Genomic DNA, 19,576 nt, shown 5'->3' with positions numbered 1-19,576 from the left:
GTCGGACAACTTTATGAAAGAATCCTTCAGATAGACATTTCTGTGAATTAATGACATAATTTTAAGCCGCTATGCAAAGCCACCAGACTTAATTTGCAGGAACACTAGTTACGTATATTGTTGTACTAAAACACACTTAATTCAAACTCCACAGAAAAACAAAATAAAACTCAACACCATCTAGGTTAGTCTTTCCACCATTACAGCATAACTAACTCTGGTTTGGTTGAAATAAAGTCCTTAATTCATCACATTAGATGTGTAGATATCAGGAGAGGAAAGAAAGAGCATGGTGAGCCTATATATATATATATATATATACATACATACATACACACACACACACACACACATACATACACACACACACACACACACACACACATACACATATATATATATATACTGCTCAAAAAAATAAAGGGAACACCTAAAAACACAATATAGACCTCGATGAATGAAATATTTCAACTGAAAATCTTTATTTATTAGACAGAGGAATGTGTTTCGGGCAAAATAACCTAAGAATGATCAATGGAAATCAAAATCATTAGCCCATTAAGGTCTGGATTCAGAATCATACTCAAAATCAAAGTGGAAAATGAGAACATAGGCTGATCCAACTTCTGTGGAAATTCTTCAAGACGATTCAAAATGAGGCTCAGTACTGTGTGTGGCCTCCACGTGCCTGTATGCACTCCCTACAACGTCTGGGCATGCTCCTTTTTGAGACGACGGATGGTCTCCTGAGGGATCTCCTCCCAGACCTGGATCAGGGCATCGGTCAACTCCTGGACAGTCTGTGGTGCGACATCGCGTTGGTGGATGGTACGAGACATGATGTCCCAGAGGTGCTCGATTGGATTCAGGTCTGGGGAACGTGCAGGCCAGTCCATAGCATCAATGCCCTCGACATACAGGAACTGCTGACACACTCTGGCCACATGAGGACGAGCATTGTCATGCATGAGCAGGAACCCAGGGCCCACTGCACCAGCATATGGTCTGACAATGGCTCTGAGGATCTCATCCCGGTACCTAATGGCAGTCATGGTACCTCTGGCTAGCACGTAGAGGTCTGTGCGGCCCTCCAAGGATATGCCTCCCCAGACCATCACTGACCCACCGCCAAACCGGTCATGCTGGAGGATGTTGCAGGCAGCAGAACGTTCTCCACAGCGTCTCCAGACTCTCTCACGTCTGTCAAATGTGTTCAGTGTGGACCTGCTCTCATCTGTGAAGAGCACAGGGCGCCAATGGCGAATCTGCCAACCAAGATGTTCTCTGGCAAAGGTCAATCGGGCTGCACGGTGTTGGGCTGTGAGCACAGGCCCCAATTGTGGACGTAGGGCCCTCATACCATCCTCATGCATTCTGTTTCTCACTGTTTGAGCAGAAACCTGCACATTAGTGGCCCGTTGAAGGTCGTTTTGTAGGGCTCCGGCAGTGCTCCTCCTGTTCCTCCTTGCACAAAGGACCAGATAGCGGTCCTGCTGCGGGGTTGTTGTCCTCCTGCGGCCCCCTCCACGTCTCCTGGTGTACTGGCCTGTCTCCTGGTACCTCCTCCATGCTCTGGACACTGTGCCGGGAAACACATCAAATCTTCTTGCCACAGCACGCATTGATGTGCCCTCCGGGATGAGCTGCACTACCTGAGCAACTTCTGTAGGTTGCAGATACCGCCTCATGCCACCTCTAGTGGTGAGGGCACTAGCAAAATGAAAAACTAACCAAAGATCGGCCAGAAAAGATGAGGACAGGCAAATGGTCTGTGGCCACCACCTGCAAATCCATTCCTGTTATAGGGGTTGTCTTGCAAATTGTCTAATTTCCACCAGGTGGAAATTAGACAATTTACCAACAGGTGAAATTGATTCACAAATCAGTGTTGCTTCCTAACTGGACAGGTTGATATCTCAAAAGTGTGATTGACTTGGAGCTACATTGCATTGCTTATGTGTTCCCTTTATTTTTTTGAGCAGTGTATATATATATAGCGTTTTTTTCCGAAACCGTCAATGGTGTTGAGTGCTCGACTAATGAGGAGCGGAATATCAACACGGATACAGGAAAAAAAGATTACGCTATGCATTAAAATCTGCTATGCATTAAAATCTTTTTTCCTGTATCTGTGTTGATACACACACACACACACACACACACACACACACACACAAATATATGGACAAAAGTATTGGGACACCTGACCATTACACCTACAGGAGCTTTTATGACGTCCCATTCTAAATCCACAGGCATTAATATGGAGTTCGTCCCCCCTTTGCAGCTCTAACAGCTTCCACTCTTCTGGGAAGGCTTTCCACAAGATTTTGAAGTGTGTCTGTGGGAATTTTTGCCCATTCATCCAGAAGAGCATTTGTGAGGTCAGGTATTGATGTTGGACGAGAATATGGCTCGCAATCTCCGTTCTAGTTCATCCAAAAGGTGTTCAATGGGGTTGAGGTCAGGGCCCTGTGCAGGCCAGTCAAGACTCACCTATTTAAGAACTACTACCCTGTTACTTGTTCTTAGCACTTATTGTATTCACTCATAAAAAAAAAAATCTCATTCTTGCACTTTACTTTAGCACTGGTTTTGCTCTTAGATGCTTGTTTAGATGCACTTATGACCTCTGATAGTTCTCCTGATTTCCTACATTAAATGCACTTATTGTAAGTCGCTTTGGATAAAAGCGTCGGCTAAATGACTGTAATGTAACGCAATGTAATATACACACACACACACATATATATACAGTGTATCCGGAAAGTATTCACATCCCTTCACTTTCCCCACATTTTGTTATGTTACAGCCTTATTCCAAAATTGATTAAATTCATTTTTTTCTCATCAATCTACACACAATACCTCATAATGACAAAGCAAAAAAGGTTTTGTAGAAATTTTTGCAAATTTATTAAAAATAAAAAAATTTAATATTGCATGTATATAAGTATTCACACCCTTTACTCAGTATTTGGTTGAGGCACCCTTGGCAGCGATTACAGCCTCAAGTCTTCTTGGGTATGAAGCTACAAGCTTGGCATGCCTATATTTGGGGTATTTCTCCCATTCTTCTCTGCAGATCCTCTCGAGCTCTGTAAGGTTAGATTGGGAGCGTCGCTGCACAGCTATTTTCAGGTCTTTCCAGAGATGTTCAATGGGGTTCAAGTCTGGGCTCTGGCTGGGCCACTCAAGGACATTCACAGACTGGTCCCGAAGCCACGCCTTCGTTGTCTTGGCTGTGCGCTTAGGGTCGTTGTCGAGTTGAAAGGTAAACCTTCACCCCAGTCTGAGGTCCTGAGTGCTCTGGAGCAGGTTTTCATCAAGGATATATCTGTACTTTGCTCCATTCATCTTTCCCTCGAGCCTGACTAGTCTCCCAGTTCCTGCCGCTGAAAAACATCCCCACAGCATGATGCTGCCACCACCATGCTTCACTGTAGGGATGGTATTAGCAAGGTGATGAGAGGTGCCTGGTTTCCTCCAGAAGTGACGTTTGGCATTCAGGCCAAGGAGTTCAATTTTGGTTTCATCAGACCAGAGAATCTTGTTTCTCATGGTCTGAGAGTCCTTTAGGTACGTTCTGGCAAACTCCAAGCGGGCTGTCATGTGCCTTTTACTGAGCAGAGGCTTCCGTCTGGCCACTCTACCATAAAGGCCTGATTGGTGGAGTGCTGCAGAGATGGTTGTCCTTCTGGAAGGTTCTCCCATCTCCACAGAGGAACGCTGGAGCTCTGTCAGAGTGACCATTGGGTTCTTGGTCACCTCCCTGACCAAGGCCCTTCTCCCCCGATTGCTCAGTTTGGCTGGGCGGCCAGCTCTAGGAAGAGTCCTGGTGGATCCAAACTTCTTCCATTTATAAATGATGGAGACCACTGTGCTCTTCGGGACCTTCAAAGCTGTAGAACATTTTTTTGTACCCTTCCCCAGATCTGTGCCTCGATACAATGCTGTCTCGGAGGTCCACAGACAATTCCTTTGACTTCATGGCTTGGTTTCTGCTCTGACATGCACTGTCAACAGTGGGACCTTATATAGACAGGTGTATGCCTTTCCAAATCATGTCTAATCAATTGAATTTAATACAAGTGGACTCCAATCAAGATGTAGAAACATCTCAAGGATGATCAGTGGAAACAGAATGAACCTGAGCTCAATTTTGAGTGACATAGCAAAGGGTGTGAATACTTATGTACATGCAATATTTCAGTTTTTCTATTTTTAATAAATTGGCAAACATTTCTAAAAAACCTTTTTTACTTTGTCATTATGGGGTATTGTGTGTAGATTGATGAGAAAAAAAAGGAATTTAATCCATTTTGGAATAAGGCTGTAACATAGCAAAATGTGGGGAAAGTGAAGGGGTGTGAATACTTTCCGGATGCACTGTATATGTGTGTGGATTATTTTGCTCCTTATTTGTTGAGCACGTTCCCTACTGTTGAGTGTTTCTTTTAACAAAGTATGTGTATCATCTAATCGGGGGAGAATAAGAAAGATGTTTTACTTATAGTTACTATATGTCAAACGTCTTTATCCCCCCCCCCCGATGTAACTATAAGTAAAACGTCTTTATTATTCTCCCCCCGATGTAACTATAAGTAAAACATCTTTATTACCCCCCATGTAACTATAAGTAAAACGTCTTTTATTATTCTCCCCCCCGATGTAACTATAAGTAAAACATCTTTATTATCCCCCCCATGTAACTATAAGTAAAACATCTTTATTATCCCCCCCCATGTAACTATAAGTAAAACATCTTTTATTATTCTCCCCCCCGATGTAACTATAGGTAAAATATCTTTATTACCCCCCCCTCCAATGTAACTATAAGTAAAACATCTTTATTATTCTCCCCCCCGATGTAACTATAAGTAAAACATATTTTATTATTCTCCCCCCGATGTAACTATAAGTAAAATATTTTTATTATTCTCCCCCCGCTCCAATGTAACTATAAGTAAAACATCTTTATTATCCCCCCCATGTAACTATAAGTTAAACGTCTTTATTATTCCCCCCCCGATGTAACTATAAGTAAAACATCTTTATTATTCTCCCCCCCGATGTAACTATAAGTAAAACGTCTTTTTATTATTCTCCCCCCGCCGATGTAACTATAAGTCAAACACCTTTTATTATTCTCCCCCCCTCCAATGTAACTATAAGTAAAACATCTTATTACCCCCCCATGAAACTATAAGTAAGACACTTTTTTTTCTCCCCCCCGATGTAACTATAAGTAAAACGTCTTTATTATTCCCCCCCATGTAACTATAAGTAAAACGTCTTTTATCATTCTCCCCCCATGTAACTATAAGTAAAACGTCTTTATTATTCTCCCCATTTATTCGTTTTTTTTTAAATATTTCAACTACCTGTCCTTCCAACTGTGCCCCAACACCACTCCACTATATAATTCATATAAATTACCTTGTTATATTTTTAATGTTCGCCATTTCAACAGTGCCCTGGTCCCGAAATGCTTTTCAAAACAAGCCCCAGTCCCTTAACCTAATGGTTGTGATGTTTTGTACCCCTCCATTGGTTGGTGTGCATCGTAAGTACCTACCCCATTAGTTGTTACAGTTTCCTCATCTGATTGGTTGCTGTCCAACTGAAATAAGGGGCGTGACGCTGGGCAAACTAAGCTGTATGATTTGTTGTCGAACCACATTAGCAGCTGATGAGTGTGCGACACACGAAACAGGCCTGTACTGCAATGCATTAAAACTTTTTTTTCCTGCATCTATATTGATATTCCGCTCCTCATTAGTTGAGCACTTATAACACCATTGACGGTTTCGGAAAAAAACCGCTATATATATATATACACACACACATTCGGGAATTGCTTTATTGACAGCTGACGATTGCTTATGGCATGAAACAGGCTTGTACTGTGACTGTCTCATAAAGACTTTACTTGACCTCACTGGATTACTTATATAATATACAGGTGTGTGTGTATGTACAGAATATGTATGTATGTTTCTCCTGTATCTTTTACTGTGAAGTTTTTCGTAAGTAATGAATGAATGACCTTTTTAACCAAATCAATTATATTCTACTTCTCTACAGAAACAAAGAAGCTTGGGCTATGAAGCAAAATGGAAAAGAAAATTTCTGCCTGAATGGAAAACGTCATATTCATTGAACGGAATTCATTAAACGAAACACTTCATATTCATCATATTCATTGAATATGATGAAGCTGCACAAATTATGTACTGCAAAAAATGTAGGAGCTGTCCAGCTCAGGCAATGGGGAAAAGCCTGTTCCACGGTGTAACTAGAGAGAAAGTAATATAGTCCATGGGCCAGACGATATTTCGGTACACTCAAGGTGGCAAAACTTACTTATAATTTTTGAAAGGATCCATGTCTGTAGATGATATTTTGGTATGATAACCATTCCTGAGTGGCAGCTGTATCACAGTTATCAGCTCATGAAGTTAACCACCCGCTAAACTAAATTGCATTTTAGACGCTGGTGCATATCCTGGTTTAGCCTCATGGTCAGGACATTTTTCAATGTTCTATAATATTGTCTTTGGTATCATTTTAAAGGGGACCTTCTTAGCTTTCATTCAAGCCCTGTTGTGGATATTTCTCACAAATATAGAGGTCACTTGAGCTCTTCAACCCGTCAATAACACAAATCTTTCTGCAATTTTCGCCTAAACTATATACTTTCTTTTAGCCCTGTGGCATCTAGGAATATCAGGGACACAAAACACAAAAACTGGAATACTCACAGGACTGTAAAGATTCAGAAAATGTATAATATACCCATACTATTTCATTGTGTGAGGTGATAGTGAGCCTTAAATGAGAACTAGACCAAAGCCAGTTAGGTCACAAACTGGTCTCTATACATTTGTTTAAATACACAATCAAAATACAAGATAAAAATGAATACCATAGTGAGGTAATGAACTATTTTAATATTTTAAACAACATTGACATTTACATATACTTAGTCAATGATACATGTAATCCCATATCATTAGTGGATATATGTAATGGTAATGGGTAGGGTAATGGGTATATGTGAATATGGTTACATTATTGTTATCAAGCTCTGGGTAACCAAGTCCAGAATCAACATCCTGTGCATCAATAGACTACTACCACAGTAATACCATCAGAATCATCACACTGTCATTCATCAAACTGCTCGTTTCTCTCATCATCTGACTCCCCAAGTTCAAAGTCCAGTTCTGGACCATCCTGCTGTTTTTGGTTACTGCAGGTCTGTAACCTGCACATGTCTGTGCATGGAAGTCCATTTGACAGGCACATGCAGCTTGGCATTTTGCATGAATGCACACACTTGCATGTTAGCATTTCCAAGACCACATCTGGTGCAGGTGGGGAGCGCATCCAGTAAATGGCCAGCTTGCCTTCATCGTCTGTCCATCCATACTCAGTAGGGCTTGGCACCACAGGGTTAGCCTGCAGACAGCACTTCCATATTGCTGCCTGATAGTTGGCTCGTTGAACATGCATAAAGAGACAGTCTCTACATGGTGGCAGCTGGCTGGACTCAACCTCTCCCCTTTTGGTGCAGAAGAGCTGGTAACGCAGTTTGTTCACCTCAGCAGTGCTGCTATTAGCAACATACATCCGACAGGTGAACTGCTCAATTTTCTGGAACAGCTCATCACTCACATTCCATGTCTGTCCCAGTTGACTAAAAGTATCTTGGCAGGAAGTGTGCTTTCTCACTATCTTCAGGGCATTCAGCTTCCCTCGACCAGCGAATGCACTGACAGTGTCGCAGCCTGTGAAGGCATGTAAGCCAATTAGGCTGTCACAGATGCTGTCTCCAAGTGAACTTGCCAGTTTGGTGATGTCGACAAACCGTGTGCGGTTCTGAGTCCCACACTTCTGGTAGATGGGACAGGTGATGTCCTTCTGGAAGCCAAGACAAAGCACCATGACATCAGTGTCCTCAGCTGTGATGATAACTGACTTTGAGCCCGCATTTGCTGCATGCAATGCATGCAGGAGCAGACAGGTGTCAGCTTCTTCATGTGTGGAGTGCAGTTCTGCTGCTTCCTCACACCCATCTTCTGTCAACTTGTAGCAGGTTTCCTCACAGGTCATGTACAACACCTTGCCATGCAGCATAGCTCTGTATCGTGGGAGTTTCCACTCTTCCACCAGAAACTTGATGAGACTGGTCTTGTTGGAGGAACTGCACAGAAATTTTCTCCACTGCTGGACGTGGTGTCCCCCTGCAAGATTCTTGTACTGGAGAGTGATGTCTCCACCCCGGTTCAGTCGTTCAGCATCTTTGATCGAAGTCTGGTGATAGACATCAAAAACAACATCAATCCTCCCACTCTGTGCTCCCTCATGGAGGACCTGGGTCAAGGCTGACTCTGCCACCTGTGCAAAGGTTTTGTTGTTGCCATTCATTTTTTGGACCAGGCTCATCCCATCAATGATGGAAGTAGATGGGATTGGGATGTCTTCTGCAGGAGATACATTCTTTTCAAGCTCTCTGGCAAGTGCAGCCTTGTTTGTTTTTCGTAAGGACCCATCAGCATTTGCCAGTGCCCATGGTAGTGGGCCCAATGGGTAGGCAAGGACATCCTTCAGATTCACCTTCCTGCTTTCAGCCACCAGGATCATGTGACTGAAAAGGTTTCTATCTGCCTTCAGAACCACATCCTGTGCTTTCTTTCCATGAGCTTGTTTTGTGCTGACATTGGAGAATGTTTTCAGACTTTGCTTGGTCATCTTGTCGTGGAATTTCACAGGTGGTGGGTCTGCATCTAACCTTGTTTGCTGGAATGCTTGGTAGGCCTCTTCTCCTTTCTCAAGAGCTCTCAAGAGATCTATGGTCACATCAGGTGGAGCCATGTTGCCAGTGGAGAGGCTAACCAAATCAATCTCAACAGGGGACATAGGATTGAGCCAGTTATTCTCCATAAGGTCCATGAGAGACTGGACATCTGCTTCATCTCTCTTGATCCTTGGACTCTGTAGATCTGGATGAGACCATTTGCACCTGCCTTGACCTGTCAGGTCTCTCAGCTGTCTGAGGTACATGCTTCTATACTCAGCTGTGAGATAATATTTGGTCACAGCTCCTGGCTTCAAGCTGAATCCCTTTGTCCCTCCAGCTGTTTGGGTGTCTTTGTTCACCATTTCTTCTATAGCTTGGTCAACAGGGATTCGGCCAAAGGGATTGGTGGAGCCCAGTTGGACTGAGAAGCCTCCTTCCATGAATTCTGTGTACACATCTGGGTGTGTGATGGGCAGCTCAGACATCTGGGCGTAGTAGTAGGGGAGGTAGCGTGCATAATTCATCCTGTCATAAGCAAAGCACCATGGGATCATTGCTCAAATGCTAGCCAAGTGTAGCATCCAGTCTCCCTCTGTGGATGCTCGGATGAGCCCCAACAAGATTTCAACCATGTCCAAATAGCACATCCAGAAGTTCGAGAGGCTGCCGTTTCCACCTCTAAGGAACTCACGGTAGACTTCAAATAGATCCATGATGCGTGTACAAGAGCTGTTCTCGAGGACCTCCTTCAAAGCATGTTGTGAGACTTCTTTCCCAAGGCTGTCAATGGTCTTCAGTGTCTCATTCAGGTGAACCATGTCATTCCTGTGAGTTTCTTCCAACCAGGACAGGAAACCATTCAAGGTCAGTCGCATGAGAGCCTCATACAGGAGCTTGTGTAGTCGCACTGCCCTGTTGTACTTGCGGCCATCCATAACACCAGCAATTGAGCCTTCTGCAATCATGCCAGACTCAATGCAGAGGTCTTTGAGTCCAGCATCTTGGAAACGCTTTCCTATTATTGCCAGCAGTGTGCAGATGGTGTGGAATACCCCAAGCCTAACGATGATATCATGGAACTTGTCATGGTGTTTCCATGTGATCTCGACAGCCTTCGCATACAGGGCTTGGTCAAAGACACAGACAATCTTCCTCAGGCCTAAGCACTGCATGATGCTCAGTGACTGGTTAAACACCTCGTTGACAGTAGACATTTGTGTCGCTGGAGCATTGATGGTAGGCAGACAGCCTATATTGTCGGGGATGACCGTCATCTCTCCTCGAGTCAGGATGTTGAAGCCTGTCCAGCTGCTGACTGACTGTTCTTCTTGTTGTGACATGCGTGCTAGGACCCAAAGAAGGTTTTTCTCTCTGGCAAGCTTAGAATTGGCTGCAGTATCGGCATCTGACTTTTTGCTTTGTGGTGGCCCTACCCGTTGTCCAGCATTGTAAGTTGGTAACATTGGTGGGGGTCCATCAATGCTTCTCTTCTTTGTTTTGGGAACAGTGGGCATGGGTTGGACAGGAAGTGGGTTGACTGGCTTTGCTTGCACAGCAATCCCATTGACTCTGTGAGATGTTCCCTCACCACTGACAGTTTCTTCAAGACGGTCGATATTGTCCCAGGCTAAAGTTGTGAATATGCCAGGATGGATGTTAGCTGGAAGGGCAATGCCACTCCCTGATGATGAGAGTTTCTGGAGACACAGGGCAGTGTTGATCTCTTCCATCTGTGAATAGGACACACTGTGACCAAGTCGGTTGAGGATGTTTATCAACTCTACATTTCCTGTCAACGATTTGACACTGAATGGCAGAACAATGTGCTTGGAAGGCTTGGTATTTCCACATGTCACTGCATATACTATGTCATGGCCAAATGACTGCAGAAGGCACTGCACTCTCTGGGATGCATGATCAGGATCATTTGAGCCTGTGAGTAGAGAGTACAGGAAGATAATGAGCGACTCTGGAATGGTAGGACATTCTGCTTCTGGTTTGACTTCAGGCGGCCAGGTTTGAGGAACATCTTGACTTTTAATGTCTGCTCTCAATTTGATGGCTGCTTTGGCTATAACATCTTGTGCACTGACACTTTTCAGGGTCTGCAGCTCCCTTTTGAGAGACTGATTTTCTTTGGCAAGTTCCCTCATGGACAAGTTATCGGGATAGAGGAGGAATTTTCCTTTCTCATCAGGGAATATCTGCAAGGCTCCAGCAAACTCACTCTCCAGGTTTCGCCTTATGTGCTTCTTGGTTGATTCCTTGACTTGGGCAATGCCTTGGGAGTTCATTGAAGCTACCAGTCTAGAAGAGAGATCAGTCATTGTCATCACTTGAGGATTGCCAAAAAGCTCCATCCTGATGAAGAGGAACAGCTCATTGTATGCCTTATTCACAGCAGCTTCATACTGGGCTGCAGCATCATCATCTTCATTGCTGGCAACCTCTCCTTTGGAAACCTCTTCTTTGGTGTAAAGTCTATAGCATGACCTGTGGTAGTGCCCTTCAGCTGCTACAAGGTCTCTACTCACAATGGCAAGGATTCTGCTGTCCCTTTTCTTTGTGGCTGCACTCCTGATCTTTGCATCAGCTCGCAGTTCTCGACACTGCACCAGTACGTCTCTTGTATTCTGTCTCTTGGAATATTTGCTGTTTTTCTGACAAAATATGCACTCTGCATCATAAGTCCTAGATGTACTTGGAGCATGTCGAGCTACTCTCTTAGATTGTTTCTCTTCAGCAGAGACACAACTTTTCTTTTCTTTTGCAAGGAGGCCATCAAGAATTTGCTTCATAGTGAAGATACTGCGACACTTTCTGTGGTAGTAGATTGCTGGAATCTGTCCCTCAGGAATGTCTTTTGCCAGTTTCAAAACTGGTGCATGATTTCGTATCTGAGCTGCCCTGAGCAGAGTTCTCCATGAGTCGACACTTTGTAGTGAAACCAGCTTATCTGTATCATCAGAACAGTGGATAATGCACTCCACCCGTGGGCGCTTTGGTATTGGGTAAAAACTTGCTTGTTCACCAGTGGCCATATTCAGTCAGTTTTCACCTGCCACATACAAACAAATACATGTAACTTAGGTGTATGAACACTACTAAAACAAAGTTTACTTTGCTTCACCAGCGTCATATTACCATTATGTATCTTGCATAGCCACAAATAGATACATTACCTAGTTGCTATGCAACAGCTGTATTTTGTCCACATGAGGCCGCTAAAATCAACACAAGATGAAAGTTCCTCGTAGCCACTTTAACTAATCATATTAACATATACATTAAAAGAACATGCTAACATTATGGGAAATTAGCTTACAATCTTCTCCAGAGTGAGACAAGAAGATAGATACCAGTTTCCTCTATATGTGTTTAGTAGAAAGCTATCTGGCTGCACGTTAGCCTAGCTTAGCACAATGAATGGAAGTACACAGTACTGGTTATCCTTGGTTGTTGGCCAACTAAGAACTGTCCCAGAGTTTAAGCTAGGCTAATCAGTGCCAGGGGTGTTGAAATGCTATATTTGTAAAAATCTGGGCAAATACACAATCGTGAGAGGCACAGAAACAGGTTTCCTGAAAGAAAAATGAAATAGCTGCTCATTTGGAAAGGTTATCATGTATTATTTTACTTCTGTTAGTGTACCAAATAAAATGGCACCAGTGAAGTTGTGTCACCTTGGGTGATATCGATATCTGGTCTGACCCATGGACTAACTGGCTTTGGTCTAGTTAGTTTCTTAGTAATAATGCCCTTCTAATTTAAGGTTCACAATCACCTCACACAATGAAATAGTATGGGTATATTATACATTTCCTGAATCTTTACAGTCCTGTGAGTATTCCAGTTTTTGTGTTTTGTGTCCCTGATATTCCTAGATGCCACAGGGCTAAAAGAAAGTATATAGTTTAGGCGAACATTGCAGAAAGATGTGTGTTATTGACGGGTTGAAGAGCTCAAGTGACCTCTATATTTGTGAGAAATATCCACAACAGGGCTTGAATGAAAGCTAAGAAGGTCCCCTTTAAAATGATACCAAAGACAATATTATAGAACATTGAAAAATGTCCTGACCATGAGGCTAAACCAGGATATGCACCAGCGTCTAAAATGCAATTTACTTTAGGGGGTGGTTAACTTCATGAGCTGATAACTGTGATACAGCTGCCACTCAGGAATGGTTATCATACCAAAATATCATCTACAGACATGGATCCTTTCAAAAATTATAAGTAAGTTTTGCCACCTTGAGTGTACCGAAATAGGAAATTTTGGGCTCTGGCCCATGGACTAATAGTGAGAAGCATTAAAGAGCATGCAGCCACGACTGGACACAAATCAGCTGAAGATACTCTACAAGCAAGAGATCACCCAGAAAGAGGAGCAGTAGTGTCAGCTTTTGACAGAATGGATGTGGCAATAAAAGAGAAGATGGTGAAACTGTTCAACATAGCCTCCTTCATTGCTTAAGAGGAGGCCGCCTTCACCATGTTCCCCAAGCTAGTGGCTCTCAACAACATATAGCAATGACCAGGCATGCCGAATGTGTATCACAGCCATCGGTTCATGCCTCACTGAAGAGCTTCAGGAAAAGTTCCGATCTGCCAGGTTCTTTCTGCCATATCTTGACTCTTCAGTCAACCGATCAGCGAAGGACCAGGAGCTTATCTACTGCACCTACCTCCAGAATGGCAAACCAGTGAACCAGCTTATTCAGATTGTTGCCCTGGAGCATGCCCATAGCCAGGGCATTTTGGATGCTATTCTGGCTGGACTGTTTAAGGTTGGAGTGGGAGAGGAGGACCTGAAACAACGTCTTGTTGGCTTTGGGTGTGATGGAGCTACCATTATTGTGGATGTGAACAACAGAGTGACTGCCAAATTCCAACATTTGTGCCCACCCCTCATCCCAATCTGGTGTGTGGCTCATCGTCTAGAGCTAGCTGCTCTAGACTGTGTCAAACAGGTTCCTCAGCTGCAAGACATCAAGCATACCCTACGTGCCATCCACATGCACTACACCTGCTCTGCCAAGGCCACATGGGAACTTCAGGAGATCAGCAAGGTGATGGAGATTTCCATTGTGAGACCACGCAACACTGAAGGTACTCACTGGCTACCACACTTGTCGCACACATTAGAAGCCTTGATGAGGAACTACAGGCCCATTTTGGTACACTTTGAGAACCATGCCAGTGACCCTAATGACAGGGAAAAAAGTGTAGCCATGAGGGCAAAGCTTGTGACCCAGTCGCTGAAGCTGTACAATATGCTGCTTTTCATTCACCTCATGCTAGATGTCTTGCAAGAACTGAAGCACCTCAGCCTCTTATTCCAGCAAGGAGGCCTCACATTGCAGATGGACTGCAGACAACACTGGCTCTCGTGGCCATGCAGGTGAGAAATCATTGTTTAAGGTTTGGCGTCATTATGTGTTAAATGTCAAACAGAAAATGTTATTTGTAACTGACACACATACATATTTAATTATTTATAATTACATAATTTTATTTAATATCACAACTCAACATAATTAAAGTTTTGTTTTTTGTTTTTTTGGGAACTAAAATTACTCAAGTGTTTTTTATGTTTTTCTTCTTCTTTTAACTGTAGACAAACCCAGAACCAAGGTTACGCCAGTTCATGGATAAAGTTGGGACTGGAAGTACCTGGCAGGGCGTCCAGATATGCAGGACCAGTGCTTCACCTCACCAATGGCTTCTGTGAGTTTGTGTCAGAGTGTTTCAAGAGTCTGGAGACTGGCGTACTGAAGGCAACCTCCACACTGCTTGACCTGTCCAACTGACCAGAGGACACCAACGAGCTGGCTACATTTGGCACCACTGAGCTGAATATTTTTATGGAGCATTTTCATCCAGTGCATGAGACATGTGAGAGTATTGAGTCTATAGAAGCAGCTAGGAGAGAGTGGCTTGACATCAAGATTCTCATTGCCCGCCACTAAAGGCACCTCGATTCCCAGGTGCTATGGCAGCGGCTGATTCAGGGTGCCACTGGAAGGGAGGGCCAGTTCCAGCACATGCAGGTGGTAGCAGAGATCAGCCTTGTCCTACCCATGAGCTCCTCTTGCTGTGAGCATGGCTTCTCTTGCAATGAAGAGGATCAAGTCAGACTGGAGGTCCTGCCAGTCAAATGAAATGCTCAACTGCCTACTGCAAATATCTGTTCATGGTCCTCCTGCACAGCAGTATGACTCTGTGAAAGCAGTGCTAAAGTGGTGGAGAAGTGGCTTTAGAGTACGAAGACCTCAGTACAAAAACTGAGAAAACAGACTGAGACACAGAATGTTCAAATAATTCTTAAATATCGCAAATTTGGCGAGACACTGTGTTATCACTCAGTGGGATTTGGTTCAGTTTTTTAGCTGACTTCTCGTCTATAACTGTGCGAACCATGTCTACTGTTGATGGCAGTATTAATCTCTCCACAAGTGTGTGGGACACTTTCTCTTTAGCTATGCAATACGAAACCATACAACAGGCTAACTGTAATTTCTCATTGTATGTGATATTTCTGCTAAGTACCTGAGGTGACAATTGAATTTCTTGAGCCTTCCTTTGAAAAAAGGACAATGGTTTATCCACCAGCTCATCATGACGAGTATATAAATGTGTCTCCAGTTTCATGGGTTTCAGACACTAATTCGCCAGCTTTTTGGGTTTTGCATTCTGATCGGCGTTGGAACAGTTGACAAAGCCAAACTTTAAAAAATAGTCCTTGTATGTCCTTGCTCCCGATTTCTGTCTTTTCTTCGCAGGCCCCAGAGTACCAGTACTCAGTTCATTGCCAATATCTGTGCTGCTTTGTCCCACAGATGTTGTTTGCTCGGCAGGCTGGCTAATGTCAGCTGCTTCATTTCGATCCTAGGTCGTCAGCGTCTCCGACCTTCTTTTTTTATATAAAAAAAAACGATTGATGGTGTTGCTTGTCCTTGGCCTATTCATCTTTAGTTTAATTGGAGTAACACCAGTCTAAACTGGTAGCTAAACATCTTAGAATGGAGTCTCAATTTTGCTAGCTAACATAAATGTAGAACATTGCAATGTGGGATCTGGCTGCGTCAGGATAGGAAAAATATTGTACATGATGACGTTTCACATAGCTAAACATTAGGATAGATCAGGCATTGTGTTAAATTCTCTGTGCAACAGCAATACGTCATTTTTTAAAATCCTGAATGTGACCCACGAATGGCTGCAATATCTAGAGAGCTTGATTGATTGCACATACAGGGCGTACTGATGTGAGATATAATTTACAAAAAAAAAATGTGTCTACCACATCAAATTTGTCAACCAATTTTTAATATTCTGAGACCCATCCGAAGTGTCGTGACCCAGGGCTTGAAAGCCACTGCTGTAGGCTACAGCAGAGCTCCTCACATAGCTACAAAGACTTTGCCGTAGCCTACAGCACAGCCCCAATTATCAAATCCAAATTAAATTTTTTGTTTGTTATTTGATAAGACAGTTCTGACATGAAAACTCATATTTGCAGATTGTATCTTGTGGTGTTTGGTTGACAATTTATTTAAATAAAACCTAGTTCAAATTTCCCAGGTGATTCTCACACAAAGACGCCAGTTTCTTCCTAGGATAAACTTTGTCAGTGTGAGGAAAGCTCCCGACTGCACGCTGTTGCTTCCATTACTAAACTAGCAGAGTGATCTGGTGAAGCGTGAGCACCTGGGAAGGAAAACAGGATATTTGATTGGTTCATTCAACATCAGCACCAGCCACATGTATTCCTTGTTCCCAATTGCGCCAAGCTCTGTTGACTATGAAGCTGACTGCATTTTGTGCTGCACGCTTTGATTCACAAAAATATGGCCCTCAGCCCTTTCCTTTCTAAGAAAAACAAGGGCCAAACTGGCTCCACAGGAAAATTGTTCCCATCTCAATCAAATACTCTATTCCTACTGTATTCTCACCCAGACTCCTCACTAAACAGTTCACTGTGTCATCATTATTGTCTATAGTCCAACATGCAATTGACTAAAACACAATGGATACTAGCAGGACAAAGCCTGTTTGGGTGGTGGCCATTGAGAAAAGCCCGGGCGGTCTGGCCCATAGAGAAAGAGGTAAACACTGTCACGTTTTCAGTCACAGGGGGTCTAGGTGGGTGGGGCATGGGATCTCTATAGACATTAAACGTGTAAACATACCACTAGCCTTGGTGTGTTCTAAATCCCTCTAGCTGGTGAGTTTCCAGTACAGTACATTCATTGGTGTCATCCCGTTCATAGACACAGCCAGTCTAAAGGGTTTTACCTGGTCAAGAAACAGAGTTTACCCAGTCCTTTTAGTAGGAATCAATAATGCATGACCCTTTTCCTTACAAACTGGAGCCCAGAATGGAACTTGCTACCAAACACACCTGCATGCATCAAGTGGTCCATTACAATGAGGTGTCTACATGCTCCACCTTTCCCATTTCCAGTCATCTGGGTTAAACCCACACTGCATATGACATACGTATAAGAAGCATTCCAGTTTACAAAAAAAAAACGCTTCTATGCACCGCCTTTGTGCACTGCCTGTTGACACCTATGTCCTATCGGACATGAACCTAGTTTTTTGACACTTACTTGCATTATCGCCTCCTGACTAGATCCTTGCTTGTGTTTTCTTAAGTCTCAAAAGTATGTCACTTTGGATAAAAGTATCTGCTAAATGAAACTGTAACACCCTACAAAAAGCTCATGACATCAGAGGTAAGAAAATCCCTAGTACACTGTGCTGACAGATAAAGTATCTGTACATATATCTGTAGTTAGTCTTATTCTGCAGTTACTCTACAATGATCCATTGTTTATATGTTATGTTGAACCCATAAACTGCCAAAAATTAGTGATATTACTATCTCTACAACATTTAACAGACAGTGGGTTCTTGCACACAGTTGTTCATGTGGCTGAGTGGAATTTTTTTAGACCTTAGGTTTGTCTTACAAAGAGACATCTATTATCTGCCTATTGCAACTATCAATCACCCAAGCTTGCAAAGATATCAATGTTAGCAGTTTGATGTCTAAATTCAGGGGTTACCCAAGCTCTATGTCATCTCAACCAAATAAACATGAGGGCTAAAATATTCCATTGTTGTAAGAAAAAAATTATGCTTAAGAACATTTCATAAATTAGGCCTCAGGAGAGTGTATTCTGAGCATATTTCAGGCTTGCTTTGTACCACTAAGAGAAATATATTTCATATGGAGGGTTGGATTTTCAGATCTGGCATGTAACATTCACTGAGTTTCTCAATGGAGCTTTGACCATCATGTCAACACCAGCTGGCCACTGCTGGCAACTGATGGCAGTGTGACTGAACGATTAGTGTAGTTGTGTGTTGTCAATTGGATTTACGCAATACTACGTTTACCTAGACACGTTGTGTGGCTATAATGTACAGGACATGAACAGCTGTCTTTGTGACAAATGAATCCGTTCAGTATTCTTTAATTTCTTGACGATAGTCTAATTCAGTGACACTCGATATGTACCATGTTGAGTCATGTGCATGCATGTTTTCTTCCCAACCCTTCATCAGCTGACCTGACTGATCGTTGCTCCACTGCCCGGCAGAAGGTGTGTTAAATCAGCGATATCAGCTGGTGTGTTGAACTGAATAGAAAGCCTACATACAGGACTCTCCATGGTGCATATGGTCATCACAGTGTTAGTTTAGTACCTTTGGATTCAGGTGTGTATAAGTGTTTAGCTAGCATTCGATGCCGACTTAAGTTGGGCATGTAAAAGACAAAGTATATATGAAGTTATCGATGGTATTACAAGTACGACATAGCTAGAATAGCTAGTTTAAGACCCTTTACTGGAAACTCGTGTTCTAAGAGTGGGAGTTCAACGTTATATGTTTAATTTAAATTGAGAGTTATAACGCTATTAACACAGCCTCAGGGCCACCTTTTGGCCGGTTTGCCGAGCTTAGTCAGTATAGTGACCGTGCACGGCTGTCAGTCTTACCCAGCATAATAGCTAGCATAGTGGTTTAGCTTACCTTAGTCTTGACATGGTTCACATCCCACGCTGGTCGCAGCTCTTTGATAAGCTTCATCGCCCCATCCGTCACGTTGTGTTCGTCCACGAATATAGGATATTTTCTAATTAACGGAGAGCCGACAGGCACGTGTATTTCAGTCTCCATCCTGAGGTAGATTATCTTTAGCTAATCTTCGAGCTCTAAGCAGATATTTCTTGAAACCGGGGCATAAAACCGCTGCTGGATATCAACCGTTTGAATTGTCGATTGGCTGACAATGGTCACGTTTAAGTGGCTTGTTTAGCTGATTAGCTGAACGCTGTGAATGTGCAGGTTGTCCACTAAAGATGCAGGGATGTCACCACTGGCGTGTATGACCGTCGCCGGCTTTCTTCGAGGAACGAATGAACCGTTTCCTCTTCCTTAGCACCGCCCACGCAGATCATGCGATGGAAATAACGGGAGGCGCGACATGAGACGACATCCTAACACGCCCATCACTTCCGGGTTTACCCTAGTAGAGCCGAAGTTCCTCCACCTGCTTAAAGCGTTAACCAAAAAACAACAAAAAAACAATTGAATAAATTAATAACTAAAAATAAATAGATAAAACACAAGAAACAATATTCGCTTGATGAGGATATATTCAAGTTTGGGTTTTACGGCAAACTCGCAGTGAACTAGTCGCCAGTGAGGCAAGATGTGGCAAACAATCTGCAATATGACATCAGAAGTAGCGGCA

General features: G+C 43.1%; 1 protein-coding gene across 1 annotated transcript in view; it reads right to left on the bottom strand.

Annotated features, from left to right (window-relative positions):
- etnk2 (ethanolamine kinase 2) overlaps positions 1-19,245 on the bottom strand; it is a 44,572-nt gene extending 25,327 nt beyond the window's left edge. Inside the window, exon 1 of the mRNA XM_056273430.1 lies at positions 18,853-19,245. Coding sequence (XP_056129405.1) covers positions 18,853-18,999 — 147 coding nt within the window. The 5' untranslated portion in view covers positions 19,000-19,245. The remainder of the gene's footprint in view (positions 1-18,852) is intronic.
- Positions 19,246-19,576: the final 331 nt, after the last annotated feature.

This window comes from Lampris incognitus, chromosome 2 (genome assembly GCF_029633865.1).
Source record: "Lampris incognitus isolate fLamInc1 chromosome 2, fLamInc1.hap2, whole genome shotgun sequence".
NCBI lineage: Eukaryota > Metazoa > Chordata > Actinopteri > Lampriformes > Lampridae > Lampris > Lampris incognitus.
Note: the sequence above shows the minus strand (reverse complement) of the source record. Positions and strands in the feature narration are given on the sequence as shown.